Source organism: Pleurodeles waltl, chromosome 11 (genome assembly GCF_031143425.1).
Source record: "Pleurodeles waltl isolate 20211129_DDA chromosome 11, aPleWal1.hap1.20221129, whole genome shotgun sequence".
Classification (NCBI taxonomy): Eukaryota; Metazoa; Chordata; class Amphibia; order Caudata; family Salamandridae; genus Pleurodeles; species Pleurodeles waltl.
In genome coordinates, this window is record NC_090450.1 from 415,516,447 (window position 1) to 415,537,236 (window position 20,790).

Sequence of the window (20,790 nt, forward strand, 5' to 3'; positions counted from 1 at the left end):
TTTATCATTCTTTTTTTTGGAGGAACTCAATTGATCTCACACCAATTGTCCAGGACCTGGTAAGTACCTCTTGGGTATCAGGAACTCACTCCAACAGAGGCCAGCAAGAATCAGGCAGGTCCATTTGTAGGTCCAGTCATATCCAGTGCATCAGGTCCCCTGGGCAGTTGCAGGGAGACCTCTGGAGGCTCATATGTCTCTGTAGGTCAGAACAGGAGGCCAGCTAACTAGCTCCTGGACTCACTCAGGTAGCCTGGGAGAAATGGCGTAGGTCTAGTTTTCCTTCTCAGACAGCAAGACAGGCAACAGGTCACTGCTCTGGCAGCAGGACAGCCCTGCTATAGTATCCACAGGTCTAGACATGTACTCAACAGTGCATCTAAGGGTCACATTCTTATGCTTGGAGCCTACTTTGAAGTGTGAAAAACTTCTGGAGACTTCACACTACAGATGTCACTGGAATCTCCTTTCTCCCTGCCCTGTTCCAATCTATCTGCATGCAAAATAGGCGAGTGGGAATTCCTGTGAATGTGACCTTAGGAAGTACCTGTGAAGTGCAAGTGTGACAGGTGACAGCTCTGCCCCCTCATCAAGTCAGAATGACCCATCCTGTCAACACCCAGGTCCTCTATTGTGATACTGTCAGAGAGGAATACACAAAGACCAATTACACTTATTTATGCAACCCAGAATAGAGGCTGCATGCATAAAATGGTTAGGGCAAGAAAATGTCAACTTTCTAAAAGTGGCATTATCAGAACTGTGACTTAAAATCTGACTTTACCATTAAAGAGGTAAAACATGACATTTCTACCTGCTCCCAAACACAAGTTATCACTTATTAAATGTAATAAGGTAACCCAGTGCTTTCCTGTGGGAGAGGTAGGCTTTGCAATAGTGAAAAATGAATGTGAGAGTTTTTCACTACCACAACATGTAAATCATAAAGGTACATGTGCAAGTTTCTAAATGCAATGCACTCTGCCCTATAAGCTATCTGGAGGCTACCCCAGGGGTAATTTATATATATTAAAAAGAAGGAGTAGGCCTGTAATGAAAATGTCACTTACCCAGTGTACATCTGTTCGTGGCATCAGTCGCAGTAGATTCGCATGTTCTGCAATAGCTCGCCATCTGGTGTTGGGCCGGAGTGTTACAAGTTGTTTTTCTTCGAAGAAGTCTTTCGAGTCACGGGACCGAGTGACTCCTCCTTTTGTCTCCATTGCGCATGGGCGTCGACTCCATCTTCGATTGTTTTTCCCCGCAGAGGGTGAGGTAGGAGTTGAATTGTAGTAATAGTGCCCATGCAATGGAGTGACTAAGTATGCACCTATTTAAGGTTGAGATGATACATATATAAATAATTGAAGGTAACTTCCAAACTGCTACAGGCTCCCGGGGAGGCGGGTGGGCACATGCGAATCTACTGCGACTGATGCCACGAACAGATGTACACTGGGTAAGTGACATTTTCAGTTCGATGGCATCTGTCGCTGTAGATACGCATGTTCTGCAATAGACTAGTAAGCAGTTATTTCCCCAAAAGCGGTGGATCAGCCTGTAGGAGTGGAAGTAGTCTGAAATAATGTCCTTAATACAGCTTGACCTACTGTGGCTTGTTGTGCGGATAACACGTCTACACAGTAGTGCTTGGTGAATGTGTGAGGCGTAGACCATGTGGCTGCCTTACATATTTCTTGCATTGGGATGTTTCCTAGAAAGGCCATGGTAGCACCTTTCTTTCTGGTTGAGTGTGCCCTTGGTGTAATGGGCAGCTGTCGTTTAGCTTTAAGGTAGCAGATTTGGATGCATTTAACTATCCATCTGGCTATACCTTGTTTTGAAATTGGGTTTCCTGCGTGAGGTTTTTGAAATGCAATAAAGAGTTGTTTAGTCTTTCTGATGTTTTTTGTTCTGTCAATGTAATACATTAATGCTCTTTTGACATCTAATGTATGTAGTGCCCTTTCAGCTACGGTATCTGGCTGTGGAAAGAACACTGGAAGTTCCACTGTTTGATTTAGATGGAACGGTGAAATAACCTTTGGCAAAAATTTAGGATTGGTCCTTAGGACGACTTTATTTTTGTGTAGTTGTATAAAAGGTTCCTGTATAGTAAACGCCTGAATCTCGCTTACTCTTCTCAGGGAAGTAATGGCGATGAGAAATGCCACCTTCCAGGTTAGGAACTGTATGTCGCAGGAGTGCATGGGTTCAAAAGGTGGACCCATAAGTCTAGTTAGGACAACATTTAGGTTCCATGAAGGAACAGGTGGTGTTCTTGGTGGTATAATTCTCCTAAGGCCCTCCATGAATGCTTTAATGACTGGTATTTTATATAGGGAAGTTGAATAGGTAGTTTGCAGGTATGCAGATATTGCTGCAAGGTGTATTTTAATGGAAGAGAAAGCCAGGTTAGATTTTTGTAAGTGAAGCAAGTAACCCACTACATGTTCTGGAGTTGTGTGTAATGGTTGTATTTGATTAATATGGCAGTAGCAAACAAACCTCTTCCATTTACTTGCATAGCAGTGCCTGGTGGATGGCTTTCTTGCTTGTTTTATGACTTCCATACATTCTTGGGTAAGTTGTAAGTGCCCGAATTCTAGGATTTCAGGAGCCAGATTGCTAGATTCAGCGATGCTGGATCTGGGTGTCTGATCTTTTGGTTGTGCTGTGTCAACAGATCTGGCCTGTTGGGCAATTTGATGCAGGGTACCACTGATAGGTCTAGCAGCGTTGTGTACCAGGGTTGCCTTGCCCAAGTTGGTGCTATCAATATGAGTTTGAGTTTGCTTTGACTGAGTTTGTTTACCAGGTAAGGAAGGAGAGGGAGAGGAGGAAAAGCGTAAGCAAATATCCCTGACCAGTTCATCCATAGGGCATTGCCTTGGGATTGTTTGTGTGGGTACCTGGATGCGAAGTTTTGGCATTTTGCGTTCTCCCTTGTCGCAAACAAGTCTATCTGAGGTGTTCCCCAGAGTTTGAAATAAGTGTTCAGAATTTGGGGGTGAATTTCCCATTCGTGGACCTGTTGGTGATCTCGAGAGAGATTGTCTGCGAGTTGATTTTGTATCCCTGGTATAAACTGTGCAATTAGGCGAATTTGGTTGTGAATTGCCCAATGCCAAATTTTTTGTGCTAGCAGGCTTAACTGCGTGGAGTGCGTCCCTCCCTGCTTGTTTAGATAATACATTGTTGTCATGTTGTCTGTTTTGACGAGAATGTATTTGTGAACTATTATTGGTTGGAAAGCTTTTAGTGCTTGAAAAACTGCTAGCAGTTCTAGGTGATTGATATGCAGTTTTGTTTGATGTACGTTCCATTGTCCTTGTATGCTGTGTTGATTGAGGTGTGCTCCCCACCCTGTCATGGAAGCATCTGTTGTTATTACGTATTGTGGCACTGGGTCTTGGAAAGGCCGCCCCTTGTTTAAATTTATGTTGTTCCACCATAGAAGCGAGAGGTAAGTTTGGCGGTCTATTAACACCAGATCTAGAAGGTGACCCTGTGCTTGAGACCACTGTGATGCTAGGCATTGTTGTAAGGGCCTCATGTGCAGTCTTGCGTTTGGGACAATGGCTATGCATGATGACATCATGCCTAGGAGTTGTAATACCATCTTTGCCTGTATCTTTTGTGTTGGATACATGCGTTGTATGATGGTGTTGAAATTTTGAATTCTTTGTGGACTTGGAGTGGCTACTCCCTTTGATGTGTCTATTATGGCTCCCAGGTATTGTTGTACCTTGCGTGGCAGAATTTTGGATTTTGTGAAATTGACGGTGAACCCGAGTTTGAAGAGGGTTTGTATGATCTGATTTGTGTGATTTGAGCACTGTATGAACGAATGGGCCTTGATTAGCCAGTCGTCCAAATATGGGAACACATGTATTTGCTGCCTTCTTATGTGTGCAGCGACTACCGCTAGACATTTGGTAAAGACTCTTGGTGCGGTTGTTAATCCGAAAGGCAGTACCTTGAATTGGTAATGTATTCCTTTGAATACGAACCTTAGGTATTTCCTGTGAGATGGGTGTATTGGTATATGGAAATAAGCATCCTTGAGGTCTAAAGTTGCCATGTAGTCGTGTAGTTTTAGCAATGGCAATACTTCTTGTAGTGTGACCATGTGGAAGTGGTCTGATTTGATGAAAGTGTTCACTACTCTGAGGTCTAGGATTGGTCTCAGCGTTTTGTCCTTCTTTGGTATCAGAAAGTACAGTGAGTAAACTCCTGTGTTTATTTGTGTGTTTGGCACTAATTCGATTGCATTCTTTTGCAATAGTGCCTGCACTTCTATCTCCAGGAGATTGGAATGGTGTGTTGTTAAATTTTGTGCTTTTGGTGGTATGTTTGGAGGGAATTGTAGAAATTCTATGCAATAACCATGTTGGATAATTGCTAGAACCCAAGTGTCTGTAGTGATTTCCTCCCATGCTTTGTAATAATGACCTATTCTTCCCCCCACTGGTGTTGTGTGGAGGGGGTGAGTGACATGTGAGTCATTGTTTAGTAGTAGGGGTTTTGGGGCTTTGAAATCTCCCTCTATTTCTAGGGAATTGCCCTCCTCTATATTGTCCCCGAAAACCTCCTCTATACTGTCCCTGGTAAGTGGACGGTGTTGCTTGTGAGGTGCTGGCTTGTGTGCTTTGACCCCGAAACCCCCCTCGAAAGGGCGTTTTACGGAATGTGCTGTAATTCCCTCTGCTCTGCGGGGAGTAGAGTGCGCCCATGGCTTTGGCAGTGTCCGTATGTTTTTTGAGTTTCTCAATCGCTGTGTCCACTTCTGGACCGAACAGTTCTTTTTCATTAAAAGGCATATTGAGAACTGCTTGTTGAATCTCTGGTTTAAATCCAGATGTTCGGAGCCATGCATGCCGTCTGATAGTTACAGATGTATTAATTGTCCGTGCAGCTGTATCTGCAGCGTCCATGGAGGAACGTATCTGGTTGTTGGAGATGGTCTGTCCCTCCTCAACCACTTGTTTCGCCCTATTTTGGAAGTCCTTGGGCAGATGTTCAATGAGATGTTGCATCTCGTCCCAGTGGGCTCTGTCATAGCGCGCAAGTAGTGCCTGGGAGTTCGCGATGCGCCACTGGTTTGCAGCTTGTGCTGCGACTCTTTTACCAGCTGCATCGAACTTGCGGCTTTCTTTATCTGGGGGTGGTGCATCTCCAGATGTGTGAGAGTTGGCCCTTTTCCTAGCTGCTCCTACAACAACAGAGTCTGGTGGCAGCTGTGTAGTGATGAAAACCGGGTCCGTAGGAGGCGGCTTATACTTCTTTTCCACCCGTGGTGTGATTGCCCTACTTTTGACCGGCTCCTTAAATATGTCTTTTGCGTGCCGGAGCATACCAGGGAGCATAGGCAGGCTTTGGTAGGAGCTGTGGGTGGAGGAGAGTGTGTTGAACAAGAAATCATCCTCGACCTGTTCTGAGTGGAGGCTTACGTTATGAAATTGTGCTGCTCTAGCCACCACCTGAGAGTACGCGGTGCTGTCTTCTGGTGGAGATGGCTTTGTAGGGTAGGCCTCCGGGCTGTTATCTGACACTGGGGCGTCGTATAGGTCCCATGCGTCCTGATCTTGGTCACCCTGGCTCATGGTGGTGTGAGCTGGGGAGTGAGATGGAGTTTGTGCTGGTGAAACGTTAATCACGGGCGGAGGAGAGGGTGGTGGTGTAATTCTTTTAACCACTTTTGGTTGTGGTGCTTGTTCCGTCTGGAACTCCAACCTTCTCTTTCTCCTAATGGGGGGAAGGGTGCTTATTTTTCCTGTCCCCTGCTGAATGAAGATACGCTTTTGCGTATGGTCCACATCAGTTGCTTGTAGCTCTTCCTCAAACCTATGCTTTTGCATTTGGGAGGTTAGCGAGTGCTCTTCTGTATAAGAGCCTGAAGCTGGGTCGCTTGCAGTTTGTTTCGGCGTCGAAACTTTGTCTGCGTGTTTTTTCGGCTCCGAGGTGACTTTTTTCCTTTTCGGGGCCGAAACCTCTCGGCGTCGATCTGTTTCGGTGCCGCTGTCTCGGCGTCGAGCCGTGTCCACACCGGTATCTCGGTGTCGAGGCTTGTCTCCAGCACTTTCTCGGTCCCGAGAAGGCTGCGTGCCGGTGTCTCGACCGGAGTCGGACGATCTCGGCACTGTTTTGGCCTTTTTCGGTGCCGACGGTCGGTCACCGAATTTATGGGTCGAGCCATGGCCTGGTGGCAGTGGCGTCCCCTGGGCCTTGTAAATGTTTCTCTGTGTGTTTTTCGACGTCTTACTCACGGTTTGTGTATCGTCGAATCCTTCGGAGTCTGAGTCTTGGATCGAGAAGGTACCTTCCTCCTCCTGTTCCTCGAACTCCCGTCGGGCTGTCGGTGCGGACGCCATTTGAAGTCTTCTGGCTCGACGGTCTCGGAGTGTTTTTCGGGACCGGAACGCACGACAGGCCTCGCAGGTGTCTTCGCTGTGCTCAGGTGACAGGCACAGGTTGCAGACCAAGTGTTGGTCTGTGTAGGGGTATTTATTGTGGCATTTGGGGCAGAAACGGAACGGGGTCCGTTCCATCGGCGTTCCTCAGCACGCGGTCGGGCCGACCAGGCCCCGACGGAGGATCGAAAAACTACCCCGAAGGGCACCGGAGCTCTTCGATCTTCGATGCGGTGTTGAATCTAAGTACGCCGATCCCGAACGCAACAATACCGACGAAAATCTTCCGAAATTAACTATTTTGTCCGTTCCGAAACTCGGAGCGACAGGAACACGTCCGAACCCGATGGCGGAAAAAAAACAATCGAAGATGGAGTCGACGCCCATGCGCAATGGAGACAAAAGGAGGAGTCACTCGGTCCCGTGACTCGAAAGACTTCTTCGAAGAAAAACAACTTGTAACACTCCGGCCCAACACCAGATGGCGAGCTATTGCAGAACATGCGTATCTACAGCGACAGATGCCATCGAACACAGATTTATTTTGTCAGGTTGAAATGGCGGATTTAAACTAAACACAAAGGTTGCAATGGCAGGCCTGAGACGTGTTTTAAAGGGCTACTTAAGTGGGTAGCACAATAAGTGCTGCAGACCTATTGGTAGCATTTAATTTACAGGCCATGGGTACTTGTAGTACTACCCTACTAGTGACAAATTGGGTGTAAGCCTATTTTACAATTTTTAAAGGAGAGAGCACAAGCAGGTTAGCACTGGATAGCACTGGTAAGGTTTCAAGAGTCCTAAACACAACAAGCAGGAATTCAGGAAAACAGGAAGAGTGAAAGCAAAAAGATTGGGAGACTACCACTCTAGGATGTCAGGTCTAACAGCCATCGTCTCGAGAACCATCCCTTTTAAATTGGTGTGCCACAACATAGTAAGCATGTATAATAAGAAGGGCATGAGACAACAACGCATAGCTGTCCACTGAGCAGAAAGGAGGCATGTGGCACAGAGTGGTCAGCTAGAGGCATGAAGTGGGGATGGAATGCAAATGTTTAGTGTACTATAATGAAATGTCAGCTGGCTAGCTGAATGGTGCAAAGGAAAACTGCTTGTTGTCCACAAAAGTACAAGAACATGTGAATGGGGATCTTCATGATGCAGTTAGGGCAAACACCCAAGTGTGTGGTGAAATTGCTGTGGTGAACAAGCTAAAGGGAATGGATGAGAAACTCTGTGAAGGCACAATGCTAACTACTGGCTCTGTCGCGTGGGATAAGAATGCAACTGAGGGGCTGGATGGCTCAGGTTAGAGCATGGGGAGATAATGAGGGAAATGGGAAGTGGTTGCAACCTCAGAGTCTGACAGTGACATGGAAGGGGTTTATGAGAGGAAGGGCTTTCTGTTAAAGAAGGAAGGTGCCACAGAGAGGAGTTGCAGCTACAAGGTAAGCACAAGGCAGTGAGTGTGAGGTGAGACACAGCAAAAAAGGGACAAGAGAAGAACAAGAGATGGTGGTCTTCCTTTGGCAGTAACTGCTGGAAATATCAAGAGACAAGTAGCAGAAATGTGCAAGATGTTGTCTGGAGATGGGGAAATTGGTGGTTGACAAGGGATAGGGATCCTGGGGTTCAACCAAGGACAGAAATGAGGTAAAAATGGCCAGACCACCACCTGCAGAGGAAAGCCCTGCAGGGAAAGGCAAAAATGTCAGCAAGATGATCACTTTGTGCAGTATTAGGACCATGTTGGGATCCTTGGAACAAATATATGGCACATGAGGGGTAGGGTCAGAAGTCAAGTGGAGGAGTTTTGGTGAGAGTAAGTCAGGAAGAGCTGTAAAAGTAGTCACCTTAAGAGGAGATGATAGTCAAGTTACCTGTAAGAAGGACAATGATTCCACTTTAAAGACAAAGTAAGAACTAGGCAGGGAAGCAGACAGGCAAGGGAGAGTATGGACAATTGCTAATAGATGAAAAGGTGAAGAATAGACAACATTTTCCAGTCTTGGCATTGTGGAACTGCTGTGGATCACTTAATGAAGAGTACAAGAAAAAATACTTGTATGGGAAAGTTTATAAACGTGCAAAGAAGTGTCTAAATAAAAGGAATTGCAATTGGCAAGGCAGCCAATACTTCTAATTGACATAGGAATGTGGGTTTCTGGTTTTCAAGTTTATACCATTGTAAATTGTGAAGCATTCTCACAGCATATCACTATATATGGATGGAGTAAGAATGGCACATGCTAGCTTTAATTGAACAGAATGGCTGTAGGATGATGATTTTTGTCGGAATGAGTGAAGATCAGCAGGTAGTATTCAGGATGTTGGATGCTGACTTTCTATTGCAGTGGAAGACATTCAGAAGGTCGACAATAGTATGAATGAATGAATGGCGACTTGTATAGCGCACAATTACTCCAAGGAATGTGTTTTGGTGCTCTGCACACAGGTCACTATTACAGAGTGCTCCTAAGCCATCTATTCTTGCTTAAAAAGCCAAGTTTTCATTTTTTTCTTAAACAATGAGACTTTATCAATTGACCTTAACTCCAGGGAGAGCTTGTTCCATGCAGAAGGCCCCAGAAAGGAGAAATACTTTCCACCTACTCTGGTGCAGTGAATCCGGGGGATTCTGGTCAGAAGGGTGTTGGCTGATCGCAAATTTCTTGGGGGGACATAGGAACTAACTCTTGTCCTGCAGAGCTTGGCGGAGTTCCTTGTAGTGCAAAAATGAAATTCCCCCACAGGAAAACCAAACCAATCACTCCACAGTCACGCAATCAATGAATCTCTCTATTGATCAGTCTAAAGACAAAGGAATCAAAGGTATATATATTCAATATGGTCCCATATAAATACCCCAAATCACACAATACAAGACAAACACATCAGTCCAAAGCCATTAATAAAACACAATAAAATTCAATAAGACGGGAGACAATAAAAGACATATACAATAGTCTATTGAAGTAAAACTGTCCCAATTCTGGTAGATATAGGCCTATCGATAATTGTCATAAATACTTGTTCGATAGGAACCTCCTCCTATGGGTCCAGTATAAATAAAGCGTCAACGTGTTTCGGTGGGCTTCCAAAACCTTTTTCACCACCTTCTTCAGGACTAAATACTATACTCCCCAAGGTTGTTCAATCGAACCTCCATAAATGCCAACTCAAAACATCCACACCGATCCAAATATGTAAGCATAGATACTTTCCACGAAGTCTGCAGTCTTTAGGAAATATATTTCACGGAATCCAAATATATTGCAATATATTTAACCAGAACCAAATACTGTTCATCTGGTTCAAACCTTTCGCTCAATCGGCGTTGTAGTGTTTAGTCATCTGCTTTTTATTATGTCGGCAAAAAAGCTCCTTGTAGACCAGAACAAGTGTTTTAAATAAAATTCTCTTCTTTAATGGTAGCCAGTGAAGAGCCCATGTGCATTGTCAGAGGAAGGCCCAAGAGAATGCAGGCCTCTGAATTATGAACCCACTGTAGTTTATTACTAAGGTGGGCAGAAAGACACAGATAGACACAGATACAGGGCATTTCCATAGTCTAGCCCAAGGTTATAAGTGCCTGGAAAACCAGCGTCCTTAAAATATGGAGCAGTCCAAAACATGTATCCACCACCATTTTTATCTGTGGTTAAAAGGACTGACAGTCATCGACTTTGACCCCCAAATTCTTCATTGTTCCTCACTGAGGGCACTTGGGGGAGCATCACCCTCCAAAAGGTCTGCATTGACTCTGGGGCATTAAGACCTAAGAATAGTATTTTCAGTCTTGTCAGCCTTGCATTTAAGTTGATGGGAGGCTAATCAGTGGAAAATGGCTGCTGGGCAGAATTTGATGGATTCACCTGGGAACGTGGCTTGCCTGCCACAGGAGAACAGCAGCTCAGTAATATCAGTTTAAGGGATCCATACCTCTTGTCCTCAGCCCTCCAAAAAGGAGGCAAGCCAGTGCTTGACCAACTGTTCTGATCGATTGAAGACACGCTAGGAGTTTGGCATGGGGGACCGATTCAAAGGCACCTGACGGATTTACCATAACCAGCACTGCCTTCCCACTAGCATCTAAAGTGCCTCTGATGTAATCAGCAACCTCCACTAGTGCTGTTTCCATTCTGAGGTTTGGTCTAAAGCCAGATTCACTTGGGTGGAGCAGGTTATTAGCCTCCAAGCACTGGGAGAGCTGCTGATTTATATTGTTTTCCAGCACTTTAGTCAGGGACGGTAGTAACGATATAGGTATGTAATTGGATTGCTTTCCCTGGTCTGCCAAAGGTTTTTTGAGCAGGGGCAAGATTTTAGCCTGCTTCCGGGAACAGGATACTGTTACTGTAGATAGTGATTTGTTAACCAACTTATTAACCTGTGGGTTAATAATGCTTGCTCATAGTGCTAAAAAGTTGGGAGGGCAGGGATCAGTAGGAGATCCACATTTGAGACTACATTTCGCTGCTAATGACTCCTCTGACTAGATGTTTTAGAAACTAGAGAGGGATGCTATAGTTGTTGTAGCTATGTTTGGTTGAATCACATTCATCGAAGCCACTTCAGACAGCAGGAGGAAAAGCTGGCTTCGATGAGTGATATCTTATAATAGAAATAGGAAGCCAACTGCTCGCACCACTCATCTGAAGGCTGTTGAAGTCTTGAACAAGCCTCTTTGGACATAACGTTTTTAACAAGTTTAAAAATTGCACTAGATTTATTTCCTGCTCTCTCTATTCTATCTTCCAGGTGAGCCTTCTTGGCTATTTGGACTTCAGTATAATATTTTTTTAGAGCTACCATGTATAAAGCCTTCAAACTGGGGTTATAATGTCTCCGCCATTGTTCTCTAAGGTTTTGCATCATTTCTTTCCTTCCCTGAGATTATCTGTGTGTCAGGGGCTGGACAGCTTACTTCTGCACTATGCATGATGTGTCACTGGTGCAAACTTATAGGTAGTGTCACATATCCAGTTGTTCAGAAGACAAGCATCTTCTTCCACTACGCTCGAAAAAGAGGGAACGCTCTCTTACAGGGATCTACTGAATTCCGCAGCCTGGAATCCATTAAATGCTCTAGAAGCACATAGGGCTTTCCCTGTTGGGGATTGTGCATTTTCTAAGACTGGCCAGTCAAACTTAATCAGAGAGTGGTCTGTCCAGACTTATTGAATAGGTTCATTCATTACTAACGTAACATTGGAGAAGATTTGACCTAGAAAATGTCCTGCTTGATGTGTAAGGATGAACACATTAAATAAGTTCCCGGGAAGACAAGAATGGCACTCAACTTGCGGGTAGATAGATCCATATGCATCGATTCTAAGGCAACACACAGCTCGGACAGTGGTTCATCAGCACAGGTCCATAGGTGCATGTTGACCCCATTAAGCCCAAAGCCAATGAATATCTGTGAGATATGGGAGACTTAGTAGGCCCCTCATCACATTTTGTGTTGGGGAGGTCCCATCATTTTGCATTACACCACTATTTGGGGTTCAGATGCTCCCAGAAAGGTGTATGAAGGGGAAAGGAGAAACTCCATCTGGTGGCAAAATATTGTCAAAGGAGAACAAAGGGAGTGTGATATTTGAAGCTGGTAAAACATTGTAAAAAGGAATAGAGAGACAGCCAGCCTTGAACCAGGGGCAAGTGAAACTGGGCAGGAGACTGGCAGGTCTGGATTATACAGGACCGGTAGGTCAAATTGACAAATGGGGACCAACGAGGTGGATTGATTTGTTTAGAGGGCGAGGGGAGTTACAGTTTATTCATATGTTAGTTTTATGGCAGAGACATACTAGTGCATATGGCCAATGTGTCAGAAAAATCCATATAGAGAGTTCTTGCTGCTTCCACAATAAAACTTTTTTACAATCATAATAGAGTGGCTTTATGTCCTTAACCGAGTCCTCAATGGTGCAGAGGGCATAAACCCCTCCATTCGGGAACACTGGTGTAGGGCAGAAAAGTAGTGGCAGCCCTGCCTTCAACAACAGCTTGCACAAAGGTAATCATTAACTCTATTGTGTGAAGCTACATGCCCACTTCAAGATAATAAAACTGGGTACCAGTTGGTGTGGTGTCTATACAGGACAGGGCAAGGTGAAATGTAATGTAAACTGGTTTCATAAGTGACAGCTGTAGCAGACGTAAAAGGAATACAGGATATAGAAGAGACAACTCTCTTGCTCCAATACTGACAATGTAAGACACAAGAATTTCCAGAATGAGGACCTGCAGGTCCAACTGACACAATGGGCTGGGAGGGTTTGGCCCCAAGACAAGCTGGCCTAGTAAAGGAATGGTAGGTCTCTGAAAAGATAAAAGTTCAGGTGAGGAATGCTGGGGGACTAGGAGTGGGTGTGACAGTGAAAAAGGAGTGGGGTTGATTTGTTTATAGGATGGGGTAATGTAGTTGGGTTGTGTCTTAGTCCTCAACAACAAAGCAACTTTTTGACAACTTTAAGTGAGTGTCTGGGGGTGCTCCAACCAGTCCTTAATCAATGCCATCATATTATGGGCTTATTTTTAATTCAACTAGTAGAATAGCCCTTTTTAGCTCCAGTCTGGCACCAATATCTAATATGTTTATGTTAAAATGCATACAGACATTTTATAAAGGAAGAGTGAAGGAATAAATATAATACCCTTCCATACCTTTCTGAGAATGACCATCTTGACTCATGCCCCCTTTGGGAACCTGTGAATGATAAGAGAAGAATAAAACGTCAGGCAACACAGTAGACACAAATAACTCATCAGCATTCATGAAAGGAGAGACATGTGGCTTTGCGCAAACTAGAAGAAAGATTAGTAAAGGAAATAGAAAAATGCAATAGGACAACTCAACGTCAGGAGGTTCCCTGATAGAAATGTAGGTCAGGAACTTCAGCCAGTGCACTTGTAAGAAGTAATGGTATTTCTGCACATGGCTGGTACACGGGCTACACTTACTTTCTCACTTGCTTACTTCACTGATACAAATAGCTCTTGAAGAATGCTATCACTTTTAAGCTTGTATATTATAGTCATAATATGACACTACTGGCACTTCTCAGCATGCCGGCTATACATTCAGACAGTACCTTATGTTCTCATTTAGGGGGTGCATTACTTTAATGCAAGTGCAGAGGCACACAGCAGTGGCGCATTTTATTTTGCACTGCCTGCAGTTCTTGCCAGCAGTGTTATTGTTTTAACAGACGGTATTTGCATCTCTCGGCAGAACTGCTATACCTTTTAATAAACTACCAACACCCAGCATGGTTGTTATACTTTTAACGGACAACATTAGCTTTTCGAGCAGGGCTGATATACTGCTATGTATTAAAAGAAAATTGTATGCCCTCCCTGCAGAGCTGTTACACTTCCATGCACCAGGAAAACTATTTCAAAGCAGGCTTCTATTCTTCTATTTATACTTTTAAGGTTAAGCAAATGTCTAGGTCCCTTTTCATGAGAAATGAATCACGCACAAATATTAAAAGTCTTCAAATATTATACTCACAAATCAATGTATGAGGCCTCTCATAAACAACATGTCTAATGTGTTTATCAGCGAACTGCATCGGCTCATCCTTAATATTTCTTCCTTGAAACCCATGCTTATCTAAACCGAGGGCTGCCTCCCAACGTAACCTTGCACCTTTGGCTCTTAGGAAACATCCAGTTTTCACTCTGTTATTAACTGGACAGATATATCAAGGAAATTTAATGGAGGTAGATATTAAAAGCAACAACTATTCCCCGAGTGCTCCATCCTCGGCGGTTTTGCTGTAGATGGAGGGACTACAGCCCATAAGCAGAAGACTAGATGGGCTGTTGCCCTCTAAAAGAACCTTCAGAAGTCAGATTTGTGGTGAATATTCTGTGGGACAGAATTCAACAAATTAGCTATTGCACAAATACGGATCTTACACCAAACCGAAAGATCTTCTGGTGATGACATTATCTGTTTGGGTTGCTGGGTTAATCAGGAAGACTCTGAAAGACTGAATGGAGTTCTCAACAAGGCACCAAGGGGCAGATTTATGAAAAGTGGTGCTACACCTAGTGCAGCACCACTTTTCTTGAGTTTGTTAGCGCCCCCCTAATACCACCAATGTGTGCGCCGCATTTAATACACAGCGCACCATGGCGGTAGTTAGGGAACTAGCATCAGATTTTTGGACAATAGTTTGACGCTTTGCAGGATTAGTGTAAAGAATTCTAATTCTGCAAAGCACCCAGAGGCCCACTGAAACCAATGTAAGCCTCCTTTTAACACCTGCTCTGAGCACGCATTGTGCCACTTTGTAAATCTAGCGTGACGATTTTGGCCTCGTTGGGCAACATTAGCGTAAAACAATTACACTAACATTGCGTAAGGAGGATCTAGGGGCTCCTAAATCTGCTCTCAAATGGACTACTTTGGGTTCTAGTCTGAAGGTTCTGGAGTCAGGTTGATGTTTGATAGGGAGCTAATTGTGGCTGGTATGTTGTGATGAGATCACTTCAAAGTAAGGTTCAGAAGGCAGCAAATTTCTTTGCTGTAGTATCACAAGTAGAGAAAATGGTCATGGCAGGTCACTAGGACCCTGTTGGACGATCAGGGACCAAGTGGTCACTCCCTGTGGGTGGGGATGGAAGAAGAGGTTGCAAAAGGAGGAATAGGGAACATGGATATACAACATGGTGAAGAGCAGACACTCTATGCTGATGGCTCTTAAATAAAGAGATTCAATATTAAACCATCTGTGTCTCCTTCATCCACTTCCCCTCATGACTTCTGGTGATGAAGACAGAGTCAACAAAGAAAGACTGCCTTGGATGTTATGACAGTGGGAACCAAACCCTGGTCTCATGCAGGGACAGAATACAATTGCCCTCCTGCAGTAACTCAGGTCTGAACTTCAATCATCACAAGATCACCCCATTGTGGCCACATATAGATGGGATGGTGTAGCAATGCATAGCCATACTAAAAAGAACCGTTCAATAAGCTGAAAATGACAGACATGAAGTACAGCTGGCACTAAATGAGGTGTTGAGGGCGCACCGGCACACACCTCATGGCACTACTGCAAAGTGCCCAGCTACTATCATGCTCAGGAGGGAGGTACACACTAGGATCTCTACCTGGAAGGAACCACTCATGACATCAAGCCAAGCAAAAGCACGAGAAGCATTGCACGACAAAGAAATAAGCAGCAAAAGGACAAGATGAAGTGATATGCTGATGCACGTCGGAGGGCGGGAAAATCCGATCTTAAAGAGTGAGACTGGATTCCTGTGAAACAAGAACACAAAATAAAGCAGACATCTGCAATGCCAATTAAGCACTTCAAGTAATGGCCACGAAGGGAACCATAGTCGCAATCACAACAGATGATAGGAGAGTGATTTGCAACATATCACACTTTAAAGGGCACACCTCAATGAAAACAGTGCCAGGTTCACAGGTAGAAAGCAACACCTCAGAAGAAAGTAAAGAGAGTGACAGACCCCACATGGATATGACCGTTGCCGACCACGTCCAGCTCAGACTTTCACAGCACATTCCCAGGAAACGAGTGAGACTTATGGAGGAATTGTAAGGCACTGGTCAGAATGACAAAGTGGACATGGAAGGTTTGGAAGCAGTCATTCAAGTGGGGAAGGAGGACGGTATAGCATCGCAACAAGTAGAACAAAAGGTCATGGCAGGTAACTAGGACGCTGTTGGATGACCAGAGACCAAGTGGTCACTCCTCGTGGGTTGAACTGGAGGAAGGAAGAGGAGATCGCAAAAGAGGGACTAGAGGCCATGGATATGCGACGTGGAGAAGAGTGGACACGCTATGCTCCTGGCTATTAAAGAGAGGCTCTACATTAACCCGTGTGTGGCTCCGTCATCCGCTTCCCAACACGACACTAGCTTTCTGATGTTTTTGCATTTTGTTATCGGAAAGTCTATGTTAAATACTACTGTGTAGTGTTGGGGGCCCTAAGCCCTCATGCTGGAAAGTAACGTGACGCAGACACAGTGGTAGGGTATTACTAACTGGCCTCAGGCACGTGCGCCCGGCCCCTTTTATTGGCAGGGTCACCTGACTGGTGACGTCTGTGTTGGTTGGGTGTGGGTTGCACATGTAAGACCAGCCCTCAGCAGAGTGGCTGGCAGAAACACTAGAACGAGTCCAGCTGGATTCTACATACTGCAACAGCCAACAGATGAAAATTCTTCAGTATTGCACAAGCCACTGAAAATATTAAGGACTATCACAATTAACAAAACATTTCGGTCGTACCAAACATGCAACCTCTGCCACGCTTCTTATCGAACATCACTCCTATCGTCATCTGTTATGTTTTTTCATTGTGCTTAGCCCTTATCAAATATGTTAACTATCATTTTCAGTTGGCAGCTACCAATCCAAACTAATATTATTTGTCACAAATATATTGCATAAAACTTTCACTACCCCTCATTCCCTTATTCCTGCAAGTGTGCGATGTTGAGCAAACAAAAAGTAATCCCACATATAAAATATCGTATGAACACAACTCCTGGTCACACATTTGACAACAAGTTATAAATTAGGCAAATCTAAACTAAGGTGTTTACAAGCCAAAAAGCTGTTTCTAGTAATATGTTCATTTTTCAAAACCCTACAACAACAATGCATACTGGAGAAGTTAACAAACATAAATGCATGTAGTTGAAAAACACAGTGGGCAGTACAGTCTTCCCTGACTAACCTAAATAGCACATCAGTTCAGACAGCCGGGGGCATACTTAACAGGCCCTTGTACCACCCTAGTGTAGCCAGAGTGTAATTTGTTTTATGCTAAGGTGGTGTTAAGGTGTCCTTTGCCCCGCGCCATATTTACAAGGTGGCACAATGCATGCAAGCACCACTTTATAACCCCTTGTGCCACATTATGGCTGCGCCGGGCATAATGTATGCAAGGGGGCATTCCATTGCTAAGAGGCCCGCAAAAATGGGGCAGTGACATTGAACAGATTTCACTGCACCATTTTCGGTATCATTTTTAATGCCAGCTCACAGCAGGCGTTAAAATGATACACCCATAGAAATCTACGGGCCTCCTTGCACTTTGCTACACTAGCGTCATTTTCTTTTATGTTAGTGCAGCAAAGTAAAACAATTCAACACTATTGTGCTAACAACTGCCATGGTGCCCTGTATTATAGATATGGTGCAACCATGGTGCCGTTAGGTGCTGGTAGGGGGGGAGGCAGAAAAAGTGACGCTTCAGCTCTGATGTGCCACTTTTTCATTAATATGTGCCTTGGTGTTTTTTCATGAATTTTTGAATGTGCAGTAGGCAAGCGGTGACTTGATGGTGTAACCCACAACCATGTTATAACTGACTTAAGAGACAGGGCAGACAGGACTGGGATAAAGTAATTTGGTAGCATGTCAGGCAAGGGCCTAGCCTTGGTGAAATGTACCTCTCGCCAGTCCAATTCAATTATACTAAATATTTGGATGGCAAAGTGTCTAATCAATACCTTTTATGGTGCTAAGCACTACATAGATTAATTCAAACTAAACTCACCAAAATGTAGAAATGAAAGTCTCTAGTTGTCAGGGAAGAACGGGTTACCAATTCAAAACGGTATTGATTCTTAAAGCCTCACATTTTTATTTAAATGGAAAAAGGGAAACGTGAATGTTGCTTTCCATTTTACAAATACTTGGAGTAATAACCCATAAGAAATTAGAAAAGCAAAGTGGGAGGAAAGGAGTGTGTGTGACAAAGGATCGGGGTGTAAGAGAGGATATAGGAAAGAGAGATTGGATAGAGGGGTATTTCGCCACTGTGTGGATAGTAGTGAGTGTGTTGATAGGAAATGACAGAGTCGATGGGATTCGAGTGTGGAAAGGCCAACGAAGCAAAGGCTGGCCTCCCACAAGGATTGAGCTCACGCCAAGACCTCATTTAGGGTTCGCAAGAGGTGGCATCTGTGACCCCTGGCTTGTCCGTTGCTGTGGTGTCGGAGCTCTTAGAAGAGCTACGGCACCTAGTACCATGAGGCGTATTGCAGCAATTGAAAATAACTCACGCCAGTCGGTTATTGTGATGCTTGGAAAACCAGCGTGGTCAATTACGGCCTTCCCGGCAGGAGCCTTTCATCTCTCCGCACTTCTGTAGTCAGTGCGCGGCAACTCCCTAATTGACCACGCCTTTCTTTATTTTTATAGCTCCGGGCCGGAGGCCACGGAGCAAACCACAAGACAACAAATAACGAGGTGGAATCCCTAGTAACATCCGGGGATTCCACAAATACCAAACTACTTCATCCCAAACACCCCCGTGACTAACTTTCCAGTGGGCTGGCTTGTTGCGTCACAAACCTGCAACAATACATTCCTCCAAAAACACGAAAATGGAAATGTTCTATGACACACTTTGCACTTAGTCACATAGGTGATCACGGAGCCTAATAGAGGGACACGGATTGCTGCGCAGACCATACCGAGTCGATCCAGAACGTTGTGACAACGACTCTGAAGCAGGTCCCTCCACAGGTTGACCGCGATGTGCCACGGCTGGAAAGCCAATTCGTACACCCCCAGAATCACCCGATGAACTCTCCACAACCGGTTCTGAACACACAGGCCTACCATCGTCATTGTCTCCGACCATGTCGTCACCATTCCCTTCCGATGAGTGAAATCTTTTAAAGAAAGAAATGTTACGCTTCACCATTTCTGATCCTCGCTGGGCAATAACTAGTGACCCATTTCTTCGAACAATCTCCCACGGAACAGAGTCAAATGGCATGCAAAACTTACTGCCAGGCAGGGACTGCTTAAGCAAAACCTGGTCGCCCACCTTGAGATCAGACGAGACTGCTCTCCGAGTCCGGCTCGCTCGCTGATTAGACATCCGTCTCTTTTCGTAAACAGAACTTGGAGTCAGGGGAGGAGGACTCCATGAAGGATGATGAGGAATAGCATCGACAGACGCTCGCCCAAACGCCAAGTGGCTAGGTGCTCGATTGGTGGTAGAATGGGGCGTTTGCCGATAGTTCCGGAGAAATGAGAAAATTGCGAACTCTACCGCCTGACCTCCAGCAAGTGCAATTCTAATTACCTTATTTAAAGTCCTCATAAATCGTTCTACCTCACCGTTAGCTTGGGGCCAACGCGGGGTGATCCGGCGATGACGAATTCCAGCACTTTTCAGATATCCAGCCAGCTCATTACTTTGAAACGGAGGTCCGTTGTCTGTTTTTATCTCTGCTATTAGACCATGAGTGGCCATGGTTTTTTCGATAACTGAAATCACCACTTCAGCAGTGAGAACAGGGATGATCTCTACTTCAGGATACTTCGAGAAATCGTCAATGATGACCATTGTGTGTCGTCCATCCGGCAAACTGCCAAAATCTAAACTTGCTGAGACCCACGGGCCATTCGGGGAAGGCTCAGTTTCGACGGGAACAGGCCTACTGGACTCACCAGTGGCCTGACACCACCTGCAAGACCTCACCAGGTTCTCAACCTGTTCATCCATCAAAGGAAACCACACCTTTGACCGGAAACGACTCTTGGTTTTGACCATCCCTTGGTGGCCACTATGGGCCAACTCCACAACTTTGGAGGTGAGGGATGAGGGAATTACCAGCCGATTTCCCCTTAGTAGACACCCGGTAGCATCAGTAGTGAGTTCATCCTTAACACGGTATAGACTCCCAATAATCCGTTGAGGCTCAGCATTTAGCAAAGGTAATTGTCCCTTGAGACGATGCCATTGATTATTTCGCATGGCCAATAAAACCTTCTGCAAACATTCATCACTTGTAGTCGCTTGTACAATTTCATCCATGGTCATGGGGAGAGGCCTGGACCGATCAGCGACGTATCTGACATATTCTTCAGTTTCCTGAGCTTCCTCAACTTCCGCTGCCGAAGCGGCTCTAGGATGCCTTGACAAATAGTCTGCCAGATTTTCAGATCCGGGGCGATACTCTAAAGTGCACCGATAGTCCTGTAATTGCAGCATCCATTTCTCAATTCGGGGAGGTGGCTTGGAAGCAGTCCCATTAAAGAGGGGAAGCAAAGGTTTATGATCAGTTGTTACCACAAACGGGCGACCGTAAACATATATGTGAAAATGCTTACAACCCCAGTGCACAACAATTGCTTCCTTTTCGATTTGGGAATACCGCTGTTCAGTGTCAGTGAGCGACCGGCTGGCATACGCAACTGGGGACCAGTTTCCTTCTCCTTGATCCTGTAACAAAACTGCACCAAGGCCCTTTGGCCCCGCGTCAACGGCAAGTTTGGTACACTTCCTAGGATCGAAATATCTTAGGACAGTTTCACTAGACAACGCATCCTTGATGTTGTCGAAAGCAACCTGC

The 20,790-nt window shown here is 44.9% G+C and overlaps 1 protein-coding gene across 2 annotated transcripts in view; it reads right to left on the reverse strand.

Moving 5' to 3' along the window:
- MYO7B (myosin VIIB) overlaps positions 1–20,790 on the reverse strand; it is a 1,466,311-nt gene that overhangs the window by 989,465 nt on the left and 456,056 nt on the right. For both annotated transcript variants that reach the window (XM_069213753.1, XM_069213751.1), the window contains one exon: positions 13,089–13,131. In XM_069213753.1, coding sequence (XP_069069854.1) covers positions 13,089–13,106 — 18 coding nt within the window. In that variant the 5' untranslated portion in view covers positions 13,107–13,131. The remainder of the gene's footprint in view (positions 1–13,088; positions 13,132–20,790) is intronic.